Raw genomic sequence first — 20,772 nt, forward strand, 5'->3', positions numbered from 1 at the left:
CAGACAAAATGGAAGCCAGAAATGAAAAGACTACAAAGCCTGGTGTGAAGAGTCCCCTTGGAAATAAAGCTTTTAAAATGTGCTTACAACTTGGTCATGGCTAAAGACAGCAAAGATAGCTCAACATGAGCTTCCATGATGTGGTACAATAAACAGAGGCACCTTTCAAGATCCTAACCAGAAAATGTTAACCTTTAAAGGTTTAAGTGATCCAGAACAAATACAGTTTGGCGGTTCAATGAATGACCTGTTTGATGGGTTCCAAAAGAATGCCAAAGAATTCATCTTGTAACTACTAATTTTCTACAGTTCTGAGAGTAAGATCTGTCTCTGTCAAATCAGATGAGACTCTGATACAACAGCGAAATCTGATTTACACAACAGAAAGGAAAACTAATCAGCATTTAATAGCTACGGCTTCCATAAGGTAAGGATCATACGCTGCTCTGCACTACAACAGGATCTCTGTACTGTAGGATGATTGTTCAAGGCATTTTAAAATATGCAAATGGGAGACAACCTTAGTGGAGGAATTTGAAAACTCCAGAAAATTCTGAAATGAAAAAAGAGCATACAAGAAGAAACATAAAATATTAAAATTTATAACTTCTTCTAAGTATCAGCTGTTCCAGTCGTACAAACTGATGAAGCAGTAGAGTAGAAAATGCCATTAAAAAGTACACATACAAAACCTGAAAAATTCAAAACTAACTTTTACAAACTGAATTCTGAATCAGCTTTGGTTTATATAATTTATAACATGTAAAACAGATGATTGCAAAATACAAGCTTTAAATGCCTAAATCACATACAGACCAATGGTATGTCATTCTGAATCCAAGAAATTACCATAGAAAGTCAGTAATATTTAGGACCATTTACTTCTAATTACCTTGGCAAAAATTACTTAAGAGGATTTAAGATCAGAATCTTTTTTCCAAACATTTTTTACTGATTTATGCCCAAATAGTTACCATCCTTACAAAAGAAACAAATCTTTTTAAACGTTTTCCATTTGAAGATTTTTACTTTCTCAACTACAAAATCCTGATATAAATGAAAAAATCTTTAGAGATTTCTTAAAGACTTAAATCAATAATTATTATTTTAATTCACAGTTTATATAATGAAAAAGCATGATAAATATTTATCAATATACTGCATGAAAATCCTAGTGCCTAACAGTCTTTCAGAGCAGCCCAGCAGGACCTACATCTACAAAGAAAGGCTGTTCCATTTCCTAAACTGAGCTGTTCCTGAATTGAACTAACTTTTGCAAATTACTATCTACAGGATTTTACACAGAGCTTTTATCAATACAGTTATTCTTCATTGAAAATAAAGAGTTTCCCCATAATTGTGACAACAGTCTTTAGGTATGGTATCCAAAGAAAAGGAAACAGATGGACAGAGAACTCCAGAGCTCTTCTATGTAAGCAGGTCCAGTAATCCTATTCTATTAAAAATAAATAATTTAGTATTTATTTGCCTTCTACAACTGTTTAGGAAAACTGGTTCATAGTTTGTTCCTCTTCCTAGGATAGAAAATGAAACAAGCTGCTACATGAGAGAGATCAAGGCAGAGATCTGCCACTCCTGAGATGACATATAGGACACCAGAGTAAACTGCCAATCTTTACATTACTTCCATAAGGTACACAGCTGCATTCCCAGTGCTAATTTTCCAGGCTTTTTTTACCTTGAGAGGTACTTTATGCAGGGAAATTAAAACTTCACATGATTCAGTATAAAAGATCGAATGCTTTACAGCCTCCTTCTATGATAGCATGCAGAGTCCTTGAGGGAGTGCATGACCTGAATCCTTTGAGACTGAAACACCATACTAAAAAGTTGTTCCAGCCCAGCAAAAATTAATAGCGCTTGCTACTCTAAGATTGTCTTCATCGATAGGAGCTAGAAAGACCCAATGAGATGTTTCATTGCTCATGAAGTCAACCTGACAGTGCCTGAAGCATCATCAAGTGAAGATAATCAAGTTATTAAACACAGCCCAGCTTTGCTATTTTTAGGCAAAGCTGAACAAAAGAGTTAAAATAAGGCTGACTTGCATGCTCATATCTTTGTGTCTAATCAGATTAATCTATAGCTGCTTTTTTCCCCTCAGACCTAAAGTACTTTTATCTTGAACACGGAAGTTTTTTAGAGAATGCAGGAGTTAGCCATGCTTATCAGCTGAAGGTTAGTTCTCAGCATCTGGTTTTGTAACAGTTTTTTCCAATGCCATGCTGTTAGGAAGTAATTTCTGAGCATTATTACAACTTTTGAGGGAAGAGAAAAAGTCAAGGAAAAAAATGGAATAAAAAGAAGGAAAAGAGAAAATGAAATCAAAGTGGGAACATTACCCTATTAGGATAGCATGTGCATGCCAAAGAAATTACATCTGGGTACTACAATGAGAAACACAGTAGAGCTATTAAATTAAAACTATCCACAAATACTGGGCTGTGTGTATGATACAGTGGACAAGTACATGCTACCATAATTGCACTTTATGAAGGAAATTCCTCTGTGCATGCAAATTAATAATCTAATCTCCTCTCACTGAGTGGAAAAAGGAAAAGGAAGAAAAAAACCATCACAAACCACAAATCCACACACAAACCTTCTCTGAGAGACATGAATCTGCAGTCAATCATACTGTGTAAACTGCCCCACTCTCTCCACTCACAGCAGAATGGGCCCTAAGTGACTGGTACTTTTGCCTGCCAGGTTCAGTGCCTGACACTACTGTTGGAGTCACTGGATTAACCTTTTGGATTGTCCACCTCTTCAATCAGACCTGTGGGTGAGTATGTGGGGGCTGGACTAGACAGCCTTTAAAGGCCCCTTCCAAGGCATTCTATGATGTTCCAAACAGGTCGGCTGACTTGATTCACTTTGATACATTGTATGTCTGGTAAGAGGGGACTTCACCCTATCTAAGCCTGCGAATTTGAAGGTAGGTAATCTATACTCAGCCTCAGCACCATGGCAAATGTCTTCTTAAAAAAATTAACTCATAAAAAATATAGTGTGAGTCTCCAAATTCACTAACTTTTAAAATATTTTGAAGAAATCCCACAGTTCTGTTTACCATCTGTACCACACAGAAAAAAATCTTAAATGCGTCTTAAATGTCGCAGATGAAGCACATAGGGGACTATGACATTTAATTATTTTAGAAAGCCAAACCTGGGCCAAGAAATGAGCTAAGTATTAAAAAAAAAAAAAAAAAAAAAAAAAAGAGAGAAGAAGAAGGAAAAAAAAAAAGATGTACCAGAATAAAGTAAATGGCTCCACAATTCTTACAGCCACAAAAAAACCCAAAACAGCTTCTAGAAACATTTATTATTACAGAAGTTTTGGTTATAATAATAGAAAACACAGCAATTGGACATTAGGTGCTAATAATTAATATCTTAAAAATAACCCAAAAGACATAATTTTCAAATAAATAGACATGTTTAAGACCCATGAAAAATTTCCAGAATACTAGTGTATAATGTTCCATATACATGCACACACACCTCACAAGCCTTGAAAAAAGCAACAAGTTTCCATTTATCCAGGTGTTCATCAACCCCCACTATTCTCAACTATGTTGCTCAAAATTCCCCCTATTTTAATAATATAAATCAAGAAACTGGAAATTGATTTTTCATAGTCAGGAAGTTATCACTATAATTATTTATATGAAATAAAACCAGAAGGAACATTTATTTTCTTAAAAAGCCATTGCAAGTGTTGATTGACATGAAGTAGTTTCCTACCCTGTCTTTCTGCCCTATGCACTTATTTTATTCCATGTGTATTACAAAACCCTCCCCTACCTCTCAAAATCTTCCAAGAAATTAAATTGACAGAAATTTTCATCGGGCTGGCAGAACTGTCTAAAGTTTGAGTGGGCTAAAAAGAAATTTAGAAATGCAGTGGGGTTTTTTTTTTGTTTTTTTTTTTCCCCTCCTACTTTCTCTCCTGAATTTATTTTCTTAGCAAATGGTTGTACATTTCCCAGCGGCCTATCAACCTACTAGAAAACCAATTAACCAAATTTATCCTGGCAACTCAACAGTCAGACTCCTGTAATCCCTATCTCTCTACACTGACAAATTTAACAATCCAGAGAATAATTCCTTTTAGGCCTTCACAATCTCCAATATTTTGCTTGTTTGCAAATATACCTTAAATTGTTTCATGTTTCCAAACTCCTGCAGTCAGGCAGCTAAAATTCATGGGCACCACTAAGTGCTCAAGTAATTAAATTTCAAATCAGACTTCACATGAAATAATCACTATGCATTTAAATACAACAGATCAGGACTGTAGATCTATCAATAGATTTAGTCAAATTGTTGCACTTGATTGTTATATATCTATCTATATACACATGTACTATCATTCCTGTCTATGCTACCCAGAAGAGAAATTATACCAATTTTTTGTTTTTTTTTTTTTTTTTTTTTTTGCTAAGGAAAAAACTTTATTTTAGTTTTCTTTATTTACTTCAAGGACATAAGTTTCTTAGATATGTATCTTTTACTTTCACTTCCTCAATTTAGTGAGTGGTACCTGAATGCTATGTATATGAAGCTTGACTTTTAGCCAAATTGGCCTGTGTTCCAGAGAGGCAAAGATGCATTAGAAATTAAGTACTCAAGAATTAAAAAAATAAACTGTATTCTACTTCAGTCCACACACAATATCTACTTGTATCAGATTAAGCAATAGCGGTCCTCACTACAATATTAAATTCTATCTAATGCAAATGGAATTCATATGCAGGTTACTTGCCATCATTTTGTAATAGCTGAGCAGAAACAAAGTCAGTCCAACATTCACCAACAGATGTAATAAGGAATCTTTGTAGTATGCTGGTAACTGTGTGTGAAGTATGTATCAAGAAATTATAAATTCCCCCACTCTGTGCTTTCTACTGTGTCAATATTCTACTTCAGCAATCCATATTCGAAGTACTTATTTACACATGTTTCAATACCTTGAGAAAATCTGTGTAGCTGGAAGCAAAAATATGAAGTATACTATATACTTCACTGAAATTTTCTACTACAGCATTTGGACAAGAAATAATAGAAACACAACATACTGTACTATAAAAATCACTATCTGAAATCCTGATTCTATGGTAAGTTACAGTGGTTGTTTTAGGATAGTGTATTTTAAATACTTTGTTTCTAATTAAAATAGAGAGTACTGTAACAGTAACTGTGAATTAACCGAAATTTACAAAAGCTTAGTGATGACTAATAATACCAAGTACACAGGCAAATTTCACCTCCTCATAATCTAGCATTTTACATTGTTAAAAAAGGTTTCTTTAAACAATAATTTGTTCCATCTGATACCTTACCTATACACAATTGATACAGGCAGATTTTTATTGGTCAGTAGAATCTACCCTCTATCCATTAATCAGTTTAATTTTTCTCTGATGTAAAAACTGCAGAAAATATTTCCCTGACAAAAAGGGTTCATCTTCGTAACAAAGGAGCAAGGTAAGTATCCAATGGGTATTATAAAAAGGTCATTGAACTTGTCACAGAGTTAAGACTTGACATTAAATTCAATTCAACCTTCAAGAATCATACATCAATCTCTGATGTCACCAGAATTTCCTAAGTAAACCAACAATCTTCTTTTGGAAATTGTTGCTAGATACCATGTGAAGCAAACCCAAAGTACATCAGGTATGTATAGGAAATGTTTAAACATGTCCCCACTATGGAGCTGTCAGTTTCTACATAGCAACTACTCAGACACGTGTACGCTGCGACAATACCCTAGTAGAGCACTATAAAATTTAGATTTAAGATTACATTACACTCCTGCTTCGTATATTTTAAAGATTCACATATGAAAGGTCAGAGTACTGAAATGAAGTGCTTTCAGTCCTCTTTGAAGGTTAACTCATGTTGTTCAACAACATCAATTTCTGAAAAAGAACTGGCATTTCAGTAATCTTGTGTGTGAAAACAGCATGTGAGATACCACACTTAAAAAGGAGTGTCAGTGGATCCTATATATGTCTTTCTTCAAAATAACAGGAAAAATATCAACCCCAAATATAAGTCAAGAGAGCACAATAAAAGCAGTCTGTAAGAATAATGAAACAATCACATAGGTGTGGTTTTATTTATAAAGTTTAAATAAACTTTAGTTTTCCTTTGAACTTCATCATGTAAGAATGCAGAAGTGACAAGAAAGGGGGAAACATTGAAGAGACTGAAGAGTAAGGGACAGAAATATCCTTAAATAATGTCAAAAACCGTCATACTGGCTATGAATAGGTAAGAAAGAAAAAATATGTGACAGTGCAGCTCTCGACCACTTAAAAATTTCAATGCTTTGCATATTAAGTGAAGTTCTTTTCAATTATTTTTTTCTGTATTCAGTAAAATTAAGGATAGTTAATATACACACCATTCAAAGAAAACTGTGCAACAATAATTAATTTTCAACTGCAGGGATTTCCCACAAAGCTGCTGACTCATGTCAACGCACACAAGAAGCCTGTTGCATGCCTTTTCCTATGACTGGATGGCTTTGGATGGAAAAGCTCTGCTGTCTTCTACTGAATGAAAACATTTTTATCCTACAGCATGAGATTAAATTTTGTAAAAAGATAACGAAACAGAAAGAATGTACTGCTGTACACATCACCTAATGCATTTTTATCGTAACACAGACATCTGCATAAATCAATACCAGCTGCGTACATACAAAATCTCAACTGTTTTTAAATCTTGCTAAATATCTGACATTTGTGTTGGTTTCTTGCTGAACTGTGGCTCAAGATAGCTGCCAACTGCAAATTGCTTAAATTAGTGTGGAGATACAAATTGGAAAATAACATGAGGAATAAAATTTCCTATGTGAAAGCAAAATGTTTAGTTGCAAACAGGTAAACTAATCAAAGGAGTAAGATCTAATAAACTGCCACATCTGTACAAACCACATATACTTAAAACACAAAATACTATTAAAGACTAACTAGAACATTTTCAGGTCAGTATTAACTGGCTAAACCTTTTCAAGTCATTCTTCTTGAACAAGTACAAATTCTAATTCTAAATGAATAATGCCCCTTAAGTATAATTTAATATAAATTTATTATAAATTAATATAAATTTAATTCTCTTCATATCTATACTAGCTTCAGGAAGAGACCGCATAGTTTTGTTTTAGAATAACAATAGAAAAACCTTTTAATGTCTGGATTTTATTTCTGTAATTTGGTTGTTAATTTTGAAGATAATCAAAAGCATATTTGCTCTACATATACCTAATTCCACAGAGAGAAAGAAAAATGGAAGAATTTAAATGTGTTCAGAAATCTGGTGAGTTTTAGTTTTGCTGCTGCCTTTTTTTTCCCTTTTAAAAATTAAGTTAATTTTCTTACACAATAAAAACCTTTTCTTCCCCTTAAGAAAATATTCACAATGTTTAGCATAAAAATTTCAAGAAATTACTACTAATTCCTGTTCTGATCTAGCATAAAATGAATTCAATGTGTGTGATAAAATGCAATCTATATACAGGTACATAATGAAATTATCTGGACTATAAACTAGCAAATTAGGATATTTGGAAATCAAAGCTTTTTATATTATTAATAAAAATTAGCTCATTTCTATTATCACACTGCCTTCACTTGGTACTTACTTCAGAACTAAAGAACCAGATCAAATCTGCATGCTTTCCCAGCTGTTAGGAAAATAAATCTAAGTTGGGGCTTTCCAAACAGTCAAACCAAACAAAACCCCAAAAATATAAATGAAAGACAACTCCCCTCACTGTATCTTACATAATGTTTCCTCATACTATGATTCCAGCATTAGAATCATTAATGTCCTCACCTGATCATTCAAAAAAAATACAACCAACCAGTTAAAAAAAGTGCATCACATCCCACACCCCAAAAAATCCTGTTATTCAAAACAAAAAACAAATTCCCACCAAACAAAAAACTTTTCCCCCAAATAAATTCCCTGTCCCCCAGCTTTTGATGAACATCTTCACACCTAATGTTCAAATTAAACTCCTATCTCTTTCATTCAAAGAGACAAAAATCCCCACATGCTGTTATGATACCTGCATAAGGGTTCCCAACATGACAATGAAACAGATTATTTATTTCAAAGGTAATATAAAAGTCATAGCAATGGCCATGGATGACATTAAGGAAATATCCATAAGTAATTTCCTCATTTTCCCCAAATGTTTTATATGAACTTCTCAAATAAATAGAACTATGGTGTGCTAAGACAAGATATCATTAATGTCTTGAACTGTTCTGCAGTAACGTATCAAGATAACATTTTCTTTAAAATATCCTTTAGAGAAGTCTTAATGAGAATGTAATCTTACCTGCAAATCTACTTAAAGTGCACAGACTAAAGAAAAAAAACCACATGAAGTGTCATACGTTGGGATTTTAACACTTCCATAAAATACATGGATATACAAAGTGTCTCATACACAGTCATCAGTTATATAATATAAAAATACACTTGGAGTAACACTCAGCAAAATGAAATCATACATGGCACAAGTATTTTTTATGCTGCTGCTTACAAGCCTTCAAGTTTTGGCATCATATGTCAAGTTTCTGTGTAATTTAACAGGGAATTTGAAAAAAGCAGCCGATTCATCTTTCCTAGAGGTTTCATATACACCCATACATGTAATTTTAAAAACTGCATCATGAAACTGAAGAACCCAAACTTGGTTCAGTAAGTCTAATTGTCAAGGGCCAACAAAAAAATGAGTAATAATTTTTTGAACTGTAACTACTCAACAGTGAGGACAACCTGTTTCATGTGCTAAAATCTGAAGATTAGCAATCACGCGTACGTAAAAATTAACAGGTATGTTAACTTTCCAGATGCATCCATTCAAACAAGTTTTGTAAACATTTACCTGTATCCAAGCGCTTTACAGGGGACTCATCATCAACCTCAGAATCTCCACATGCACTCCTTGATCTTTTCCTTGGGTGCAGAAGTGTCTCCAACCTTGGAAGGACTACAGACAAAAAGGTTTTGGTCCCTAGCTGTGGAGAAGTTGGCTGGGTTTCAGTGTTCTTTGCAGACTTTTGGGGGCTTATACTTTTCGATTTGCAGAAGAGAATGGATGTACGTCTGTTTACATCAGTTGATGACTCAGCTACAGCAGAAACAGTCGACTCATTGAGATTACTGTCAAGTAAGTGTTCTGGAGTGTGTCCATTTATTTCTTTCTGAATGGAAGTGCTATATAATTCATTATCAAATTTTACTCTTTTGTAAAGCTTACTCTGCTCTGGATTGAGTTCTACTGGTTTGAGGGTTGGTGGTTCTGAATTAGTCTCCAAGTTTGAAGGAAGAGGTAATGCATCTGATGGTTCAAGTTTAGGGGGAGATTTATCTCCTGAAAAAATTATAAATAGAGTGTGATTTTTGAAAACCTGTAGTTATAAAGTCTATTATAAAACTCACTATAAATGTGCAGCCCACCAAATAAATTGCTGTCTGGAAACAAAGCATAACATTTTAAAACCAAAACTTATCTAGCAACAATCTGTCCTAGTTAGTAGCTCCTACTTTTATAGTGGGAATGTAACAGGGGTAGAAGATGTCTACAGTTGGTATTAACAATTTCTACCTGGATAAGTACTTTTTTCTTCTCATGCAGTTATGTTAGTTCATTAACTAAAAACTACAAAATCTATTTTTTCATTAGAAAGTTGGGGTGGTGGATGATTATCTGTTAAATGCAACTATACTGCCATTCAAGTAAATTTTTGATAACGCATGTTTTTATCTATTTCACCTTATCAGTATTCACCTTACCTGCCTATGAAAAATTTTATCAGCTAACCAATAAAAAAAAAAAGTACTTGTAACCTGTTCTACTTGAATGAACTAGAATGTGTTACATAATCTACATACGGACATGATTTGTAAAGCCTTTTTACAGTTTTGGCCAGTTTTATCTACCAAAAAGAAAAAATAATAAAAATGGGGAAGAAAAACCCAACATCCCCAAAATCTTGCAGCTTGATTAGACACTGGTTGACAAATATCTCACTTGATAATGCAGATTTGATATGAAAAATCAGAAGAAACACCTTCTACCATTTTTCTCCAGGCTCTTTCCACCCACACACATTTTAATTTATTTTAGTATGATCATGTCCCACTCAATTCTACTAAACACATGCTGGGAAAAGACAACAGAGATAGGACAGTGAGTGTATAAAAGTAGTTTCAGTTTTTCATCACAAGTAATAGGAAAGAAAATAAACATTCTATGATTTCAACATTCCCTAAAACAAACAGAAGGATGTCCTAACTCGTAACTTTCAATTCAAAATGATGTTATAATCTTTCTAGCTTCCAAAAGAATACAAGAAAGGAAATACTTATTCTAGAGTAACTGGATAACACTAATGTACTATTTATGCTATCACATAAAATATTTAGACTTAGTTAAATTTTCTATGCCACCTGAAGAAAGGTGTAAAACCCCCAAGCGTTTAAGTTCTCTATTTGCAGTTTATTTTGTTTGGTTTTGGCACAGCAATGTTCACTTGGAAATCAATGATTTTTAAGTGCAGAAAAATATTTACCTCATTCTTAAGGTTTAATCAAACAATAGGGTAGTTCATATTAAAAATACCTGTTTTTAAAATACAGTGTAACTGTGTTTACATCATTTGAAGGCACACAGGTATTAGAATTGGTAATTAGTATTTCAGGAAGACTGTAGAATGAAACGTACAGTCAGATAAGCACATTTAAACTACCAGCCATTAAAAAAATCCTGTACTTTGAAATCTCCAAGGGGACTTTCTTTACAAGCAAATTCTGATTTTCTTACAAATAAATAAGAAAATATTTGCAGAAAGATTTAAGAACATAAAACCATTTGAGAATTATTTAGAAATAAAACCTAAATTTCATGGGGTTATTCTGGTACTGTATTTTTCATGTAATCAAAGACGGGAAATAGAATTGCAGGGTGTAATTCACAGTTCTATCAAAGTCAGCTCCTGTAGAGATCCCGGGCACAGGATTTTAATACTTTAATTATCTTTTTTTGGGCAATTTATTTTCTTTACTCTTTTATGTACCTTCCATTTGAGAACTGAAATTTGAACTAATTATTATTACTCTCCACTAGATCAGAACCGTAACAACCATATCAATCAACCCTGAATCATGCCTTTCATCATGTTTTATTTAAAAAGCATACTGTAAATATAAGAAAACCACTACTGCTCACTTTGGACTACTTTTCTCATAAAAAACAGCCGAGGTAAAAGGCTATGACATAAAAATGCTAAGCTATAAATAAAAAAATGTTGTGGACTCATTAGGTGCCAAACCCCACATTCCTAAAGAACTATAATACCATCGTCACTTGAAGATTAAAAGATACCCAAATTTAAAAAACACAAACCATTAAACATTTTGAGAACACTTAAAAGCCTCAGAACAAGATAATGTGTTAACCCATGTATGCTTTTTCTACCAATGCTCAAATCTCCAGCAAATTCTATATTTGGAATTAAACACTAAGTGGCTGTTTGAATGGCAGTTAAGGACAACCATTTTATTGACTTCACCTTTCAAAAATTTTGATAGCATAAAGCCACAAAAAATAGAGACGATTTTATTTATTACCATGCTTCCATTTTCCCCTGAGCTCTTTCCTCCTCCTATTCAATGCACTTAATCAAAAATTAAACACATCTCTAACTCTCCTAAGGAAAAAGTTTAGTTTCTTAGAGCTAATCGTGAAACAAAGTCAAGAGAATTCTTATTTGAGTGACAGATTTTTTTGCATCATTTAAAAATGAGCAATAAAAACCTCAGAAACTCAAAAGCTAAAAATGCAAATGTGATATTTAATTAAAATATGAAGTTAGTCCTTCCAGCACACTGCTCACATTGAAACCATGGCAATTAGCCAACAGTAGACAGTTCTGAGATAAATATTTTAAGGAGGAAGAGAAGCAAAAGGGGAAGAGCTGGGCAGATACGGGTGACTTGATTCTACAACATGAAATTTTTTATGTCTTATCAGTAGTTAGCTGTATTTAAAATAAATAAACAAATAAACAACTCCAAAGCCTACCCACCCTCCTCCCTAGAGCCGTGAATAAAAAAGGCTACAAACACAGTAACAACAGCCAGAGTCTTCATTACCATTGACCTAAGCTCACACGACCCCTAATACATATTCTGATGTTTAAATGTATTTCCAAAAGTACAAAGATATTTTCCACTTGGGCATTTCTGACTTGGGCATGTTTTTAAAGCCTTGCTACCATGAAAAATAATGGAGGGAGTTTTTTAAGAAGATCATTCTATTCTTAAAATATTTGTTGTGATTATGCAGTTATTTTAATGTTTTAAAACTATTCTTTTAATATTAAAATCAGTATTTTAAATTTAATTAATTACAATTTATCAAATTCTTTAATTCACAGTATTACTCATATCACAGCACCTGACTGAAGTGGTTCAGAACAGTACTCATTTAAACCTGGTTTACAACCTTACCTTCTTCTTCTCCGTCTTGTTCTAATGCTGCACTTTCTTCTTCAAAACTTCCAATACCTGATTCTATTTGAGGAGCTTGGTTGTGTTGCTGACTGAGTTTGTTGCGAATAATGCTGATTTCTTTCTTTAACAGCTTTGCCCTTTTGCTCCTTGACCCACTGGATTTCATTGCACAGGTGAGATCAAGTTTTTCTAGCAGCTCTCTCAGCTGTTCTTCCAAGGACATATGTGCTCGGTTTGCAGGATTCAGTAACCTATCCACTGGAGTCAAAACACGTACAATTGAAAACGTGTTAGCATTTCCCAGAATATTTCTGAGAAATAATAATAATAATACCAACAGGAGGAAAAAAAATTAATTCACATGCCAAAATTAAAAAAAAATACTGTCAAAAACCTATTTAGATTACTGTCAGAAATACTGAATATAATTCCTACTATATATTTACTGGTTTTTTTAATTAGCATTTTGCTCAAAAAAACTTAGTAGAGCAAAGAAGTAAAAGGTCAGAAGGAAGACAATTAATCCTTTCCACTCTAACAGATTAATTCTATCTTGTTAAAGAAAAGGACAAAACTATGGTTACAAAAGAAATGTATTAATTATTCTCCTGCACTGCCAGACCTTAGAAAACTCATGTGTATGTCAAAACAAAAAAAAAAATAAATTAATTCCTAGTTTTCCAAACGTGCTCAATTTTTTAAGTAGGATATTTAGGAATGTGCTTAAGTTTATGAACACTGGTATTCATTTTCCATGTCTTAGAAGCATAAACAATCATGTGAAAGAAAGCACTCAACTTAAAAACCTTTTCTGCATAATTTGTTAGACTGACACCGCCAAAATCAGAATCAGAAAATCAGACAGCATTTATGTCTAATAGCATAGAATAGAATAGAAACATCAGACTCTTTCAAGCAATGTCTTTAATGTGGGGTGGGGAATCTAGTTAGCAAACTGAACAGCAACAATCCTAAGCATCTGTATGGAACATACATGCTGTGTGCAATAAAAAATGCAACCTTCAAAAATAATTGAAAAACATCTTACCATCTTCCCAAGAGAAAGGTTGGGGTGACTCAAGTTTAGGCCGTTCTGGTAAGTGCATTCCAGTTTCATTGTTATAACCAATCCCTTCAGCATCTCGCCTGGCTTGCCTGAGAACTACACCTCCTTGATCTCTTAACCGCACTGCAGCTCTATAAAATATTGTATCTTTTGCATTGTATTTCATGCAGTTATCTATGATCAGATTGAAGTCTTCCTCAAACTCAGTGAGGTTTTTATAGCCTTGAGCTTCTAACCGTTTTCTCATGGTGGAGAAATCCATAGGATGTTTAATATGATCCAAATAGTCTGGAACCTTTGAATAAATATTTAAAACACAAATGGGTAAAACTGTTTTATTACAGACGAAGTAACATTAGTTACTAACTGATCCACTTTTAAAACGTATTTTGTAACACCTCAATGCAAGAAATAAAAAATGTAACTCAGAATTGCCTATCTTGATATTAATAACATCTGCATGCCAACAAAAGTTTACATATTACAATGTTCTGCATCTCAGGAACAAGTCTGAGCTCTACTGAGATGCTGAAATTACTTTTTTTTGGGAATTCTGTGGTTTTATGTACTCCTACTTCCAGGCAACTAGTGACAGGACAAGGGAAAATGGCCTCAAGTTGTGCCAGAGGAAGTTCAGGTTGGATACTAGGAAAGATTTCTACACTGAAAGAGTGGTTAATAATTGAACAGGCACCCCAGGGAAGTGGTACAGTCGCCACCCATGGAAGTATTCAAAAGAAATGGGTGTGGCATTTTGTGATACGGTTTTGTAGGCATGCTGGTTACTAGGCATACTGCACTTGAAGATCTTGGCAGTCTTTTTCAACCTGAAAGATTCTATGTATAATAAAAAGACGTGTATGCAATATATGTATATGCACCATGCATATTCTGTCTATTTCACCTTCAAGGAAGAACATAGTAACTGCACTGCAATTTTTGATAACGTTAGAATTTGCTTTACCAAAATCAACTTACTAAAAAGTATCAGTATGTACCCAACATTCCAAACAAGTATTTCCAATAAATTATTTTGGTATATAAACATAAAAAGGCTTCACAGCAGTAAACCATAACTCATGTTAATTATCAGAATAAAGATTAAAAGGTAACACTGCTAACTCTGCATGTAATGACTTGTTTCTCATACTTAAGTGTCACCAAGACACATGTAAACATCAGGAAACACAGCTGCAAACATACCTCTTTAAGGTTCACTGGCTGAGCAAATATACGAGCAGAATCCTTTTCCTGCAGCTGATCCAGAACCGATCGCAGAAGTACAGTGAATGGAATAAGCTGAAGTTCCATGGTAACCTGCTCAATCTTGACCTAAAGAAGTAACAGTTATCCAACTGAGCATTTTTCATTAACATATTGTATTAAAGTTGTTTAGCAGCAATAGTATAGTAATTTAGATAAGATAAAAAATATAAATACATTTAAGTAAATTAGTTCAGTACTACTTTCAGTATCATCAGTTGGCATTTATCTGACATCAGTTTTCAGCTATATCAGTTTCAAATTAAATTTCAGTTGTACTGCTACATTTGAAGTATAAAAAGAGAATCTGATTTACAAGCTACATAAGACCAAAACAAAGAGTAATTGGAAAGACAATGCTCTACATAAATTCCAAGAAAAGTATTTCAAAAAACAGAATCAACATCTTCAAATACTTGAACATCCTTCAGATTTTTTTTATTTTTGACACTACTTAGTTCTGCTGTAGCTTAATTTTCAGGCCATTTAAAGAATTATCAGCAATTAAACAGTCTTGCTATGGCTAAAGTAAATTCTTAATGGAAGATTAAAGGTGTGCGTACATATATATAATATAAACATGAAATAAAGTATAAGCAAACATACATACGTAAAATACATGCATATAAATAATAATACACGTGTAAAGCTAGTGATACATGAATGCATAGGAATGATGCATAGAATTCCAGAAAGCACACCAGAAGAACACACAAATATGATCAGAGTGGAGCTCTCTTATGAAGAAAGGCTGAGAGAAATGGGGCTGTCCACCCTGAAGAAGAGAGGGCCCAAGAAAGACTTTATTGCAGCTTCTCAATATTTAGAGGGCTTTTATAAGAAAGATGGAGACAAACTGATTAGTAAGCCCTGTAATGACAGGACAAGGGGTAACAGCTTTAAACTAAAAGATTCAGACTACGTATAAGGAAGGAATTTTTTACAATGAGGATGAAGCACTGGAACAACAGGTTGTCCAGAGACGTGGTAGGTGCCTTATTCCTGGAAAAACTGAAGGTTAGGTTGGACGGGTTAACCTGATCTAGTTGAAGATGTCCCTGTTTATTGAAGAGGAGTTGGACTATATGATCCTTCATGATCCTTTCAACCCACGACAGTCTATGATTCTATGAAATTTTTATATATTTTAAATAGTTTGAATGCACAGCATGCATATATGCTACTTGACCCTATGCAAGGATTAAGGTACAGCTGTCCTACTGAAAAAACTGTGTAAAAATACTTAAATTATCTTTCCTTCAGAAAAGTTTCACCAAATTAAAAGGTGCTCCATTTACCTGTTCTCTTTTTAATTTTTCACGCTTACGTATAAGTTCTATCAATAAACGCGCTCTTTCAAGATCGTGACGCAGCCTTTGCCAGTACTTCAATTTTTCCTTTAAGGCTTGCATTTCTTCATCATCTTCCCTCTAAGAAAACAATCAAAATGTTTTCATGAAATAAAAAATGCATATCTCTTTTAATAAGATAGTTCTATACAATTACAAAATGTATGCACATGAAAGGAGAAACTACTGTCTTATAGTTATGGCACCTGCTCATAAGCTTCACGCTGCAACAACAGAAAACCTGTGGTCAGGGTATCTTCCAGAGTTACTTGAGAGTCTAGTTGAAAACAAGATCTAAACTATATCCTATGGCAATGGCTATTGACATCAGAAGAAGTAACACAGCAAACAGCAACTGAGAAATACAACAAGCTGCAAAACACAATACAGGATTTTTCCATCAAAATCTGAATTAGGTGAACACCACCAGTTTCTTCAGAAACTCCAGCCTGGTGGAAACAAATTACTGATGTGGTCAACACAGTCCACCTCCCTCACACCCAGCAGAACTAGGACACACTTGTAACAAAACAAAGTAATTATGGCTTGTGAGGACAGGAAATGAAAAGAGTTTATTAGAAAATATAGTAACTTCAAATTGTACTGCAGGTAATAATGCAGCAATACACCCTTTTGGAAAATGGATGAAAGAATTTAATTTACACATTTTTCAGAGTAAGTAATATTTAAACACTTGCAGTATTTAAATTGATTTGTACACACAAAGCCCAGAATGTTTGTTTGCCTTTACTATTTTTTGTAAGGAAAAGGGAGGATACTAGAATACGACTCATAGGATTCAAATGGTATTGGTAATTCACTAGAAATGAGGCCATTGAGAAACTGAATTCCTGGTATTACTACCAAGTACACAAAAGAAACATCTGCTTTGGAAATTTATTACATTTGAAAAATGACTACTTTATAAAAGCATCTCTGAGAGATACACAAAACTTTGCATGCTTGTCCATAACTAAAACAATGCCATATACACTTAAGTGATCTCAGAGGGTGTTCTAAAAGCTAAAACAAAAACAGCAAACTCCATCAGCTTCCACATAGAGAACACAGAGGAATAAAGGAAAATGGCTAAGCAGATGAACAACAAACATTACAAATTATTACACTAAAGCCATAAATTCTGTAAGAGAAGAATAATTTAGAAGTACCATAGGTCCTCTAAAGGAAGCTTGTGCAATTCTTCAGATAGTTGCCGCTAAAAACACAATTACAAAACCTGGAAGATTATCTAATAGATTTGTTGATGCTATAATTCTATCACCTGCATTATATTTTATTGATTTATATACTTTGTAAAGATAAAGCTTAGTTTTATTCAAATCTGACTTCACTGAAGTTGAAAATACTTAAAATCTCAACTATTTCTGCACTAGAATACAGTAATCTAGAAACAACCATTTGTTCCTCTTTTCAACAAGAAAAACAACAACACAAAACAACAAACAAACAAAAACCAACAAAAAAACAACCAACAAAAAGAAAACTACCTAAAAACTGGAGCTAGAAACCTCTAGTTCCGTTTCCCAGTGACTATTACAACTGACAGTTTTAATTTCTTTTAACGCGTTAAATCTTTACATAGACACAAGGTAATTTAACTGCTGGGGTCAGAATGGTTGAAAGTAAATTTTGTCAGAAAAGAATATTAATATTTTCAATAATCTTCAATTCCTTAAAATTCTCAAGAGACTCACTGTAATAAGAAGCCTACACTGTCACTACCTGCTGCTCTCCTAAACCCCATCATCTCTGAGTATGAAACTCATGCATGGAAATGCAACCCAACTCTCAGCTGTACTATTTTTTTTTTTCAGTTCTACTGTTTTTCAGAACCAAAATTAAATTGCCAGATGTAGAAGGCTTGTCCTCCCTTTGCTTGCTAACATTCAGAGTGCTCTTTTGCCTTATGTAACTGCGTAACTTAAGAAACTCGGGAACCAAGCCGAATGAAAGTTAAGTCAACAAAGCGTACTAGTTCTAGGGCAGGTCAGGAAACTTAAATACAGCAAGATAAAATAATGTTAAAGCAGACACTTAAGTACTTGTCTGAACCTCAAAGTGTAGTTGCACTCGAATAAAATTAAAATCTTTTATCTGAATCAGTTGTTTTACCAATTTCCGTCCCTATAAAAGGCACATACTTGTCAATCTGATGATGTGACCCAAAATATCAAGAGCACCCTGCCTGCCTTATTTTTTTCTGCACTCATACACTACCTTTCTGAATGGCACTCTCTTGGGGATTAATAGCAAGCCTCCAATTCTTTGACATAGAAAGTTTCTACTAACTTTCTGGTAGGAAAGTTCTTTTTCTTCACAGTCTTTCTTTATAAAACTGTCCTGCAAGCCACCAAGTTTCATTTGGCTGATGACACAAGAAAAACTTAGAAAGAAATTCTCGTTTGGAGAGGACTTTTCATCAGGAACTGTACTGATAGGACAAGGTGCAACGAGTTCAAACTGAAAGAAGGGAAACTGAGATGTTAGGAAGAAATTCTTGACTATGAGAGTGGTGAGACGCTGGAAGAGGTTGCCCAGAGAAGCTGTTAATGCCCCATCCCTGACAGTGTTCAGGGTCAGGTTGGGTGGGGTATTCAGTAACCTAGTCTAGTGGAAGCTGCTCCTGTCCACAGCAGCAGGGTGGGAACTAGGTGATCTTTCAGGACCCTTCCACACCAAACCATTCTGTGAGTCCATGATTTTCCAATGGACTTAGCTCTTGCTGAACACAGCATTACCGAGAAAAGCTAAAACTTATACAGTTATTAATACTAAGGGAAGAGGAAAAAATTTTTAAGTCTACACTAAGAACATGCAGCAACTGAGAACTCATCTCACCATTAGTATGCTACCAGTGTTTCCATACCAGCAGGCATACTGTCATTGTAGCACCATACCCCTCCTTATGCTGGATGTGGATGTGTGAGAACAGCCTCACTCCTTACAGAGATTGTAACTTAATATGACACAAACAAAAACAGAATGACAGTGATGAAACTGGACCCTGAGCAATACAATTAGTTTTATTAGCATGCTCTGCTGGACTTGTATGCCAATCAGAAAAAAAAAGTATTTAGTGGTTGCGACTTATGTTCGTAATGATATCTTCAGTGCAGGTGTGACCTTAAGTTATCAGCATCTTCTTTATTTCTTTTATTTCTTTATTTATTTCTTTATTTCCTCTAATGGTGGCTTTAAACTAACATCACTATTGCAGCAGCAAGCTTCTACACTTCTATTTCATGCCTTATTTTCATTCAAGCATTCTTAAAAGTTCAGGGAAAAAACTAAAACCCTGACAACATAAATCTATTTGAGTATTCCAGTATCTTTCCTTAATTTCTAGGTGGAGAGAGAAGTGGGAGTATAAACCATTCTCTTACAGAGTTCCTTGCTCCTGCAAATAGTGAGGCAGTCAAGGTCCTCTTGCCTAGTTTAGAACTTTTAGAACCTTCATAACCACACCATAACTGAACTCTGAAACACATTTATTAGGAAGTAAGTCTAGATCATGAAGACCTCTCCCTTTGCCAAAGTTGTTCTGGTAACCAAACCAGAGAGAGGGATCAAAACCACTTTTCACCACACATCCTGAAATAATTTTCAGGGTTTTGGTTCATCATTGTAACACTTCTTTTCTGTTTATATAACAATTAAAAAGAAAAAATCTGAATCTGTATTACATCACTTTTTATATTTCTTTGATGAACCGAAAAATCTGTGTAGGTTTCTTGATATTCTGACACATCACATTAAACAAAAAAAATTTTCCCATCTGGACTGAAATTAACAAAATAATCATGCCTATCTAAAAAATTTTTAAGGTGTTATCACAACAGCTATGCCACTGCTGTTTATTGTCTTGATTATAGATTGGTTTATACTTGGGAGTAACAAAATACATTAAATGCCTTGAAGTTATGACTGCTTTGATAAATAGCTATTGAAGGTGCTATGGAAAAGACAATGTCATACACAGGACACTTGCTACTCACTGCAAAGGACTAACTACACATTTTTCATCAACAGAATCATTTAATACTCAGCTCACCTTGAAACTAGATTTTACTTTTCAAAATATCAAATTCTTTAACAGACCAATATAAATAGCTTTCAATTTATTTAGAATATATTATTTCGTTATTTAAGAATTATTCTCAAATTAGGAAAGAAAATAAAGAAATACTGTTTGTACCAAAGTGTAAACAGGTAATTGAATTTTAAAATGCTCATATTAAAGGCCTATTTTATTTTAATCAAACACCAATTACAATTGTGGTTTAATTGTGATAATCATTATTTAAATATATAGAGATGTTGCACCCTTATCATGGTCCTTTCCAATCTCAATTATTCTGGAAATTATTAATTAGTTTTTCCGCAAGAAAAGCTAAAAAATAGACACATATAAACATGAAAGAACAAATAATTAGGAAGTAGTGTTGAACACAGTATTTTTATGACTACATCAATCAATGACTTAACCAGCAAACAGAAATACAAT

The 20,772-nt window shown here is 33.8% G+C and overlaps 1 protein-coding gene across 13 annotated transcripts in view; it reads right to left on the reverse strand.

Annotated features, from left to right (window-relative positions):
* BRD1 (bromodomain containing 1) overlaps nt 1–20,772 on the reverse strand; it is a 66,270-nt gene that overhangs the window by 16,239 nt on the left and 29,259 nt on the right. For 9 of the 13 annotated variants that reach the window (XM_086886886.1, XM_086886882.1, XM_086886881.1 and 6 more), the window contains 5 exons: nt 16,197–16,328; nt 14,839–14,967; nt 13,618–13,930; nt 12,567–12,827; nt 8,938–9,426 (listed from right to left, as the gene is read on the reverse strand). In XM_086886886.1, coding sequence (XP_086743012.1) covers nt 8,938–9,426; nt 12,567–12,827; nt 13,618–13,930; nt 14,839–14,967; nt 16,197–16,328 — 1,324 coding nt within the window. The remainder of the gene's footprint in view (nt 1–8,937; nt 9,427–12,566; nt 12,828–13,617; nt 13,931–14,838; nt 14,968–16,196; nt 16,329–20,772) is intronic. The other 4 variants (XM_086886890.1, XM_086886889.1, XM_086886892.1 and 1 more) reach the window with 1 other exon arrangement.

The sequence above is a fragment of the Cyanistes caeruleus genome, chromosome 4, assembly GCF_971803275.1.
Source record: "Cyanistes caeruleus chromosome 4, bCyaCae1.hap1.1, whole genome shotgun sequence".
Lineage (NCBI taxonomy): Eukaryota > Metazoa > Chordata > Aves > Passeriformes > Paridae > Cyanistes > Cyanistes caeruleus.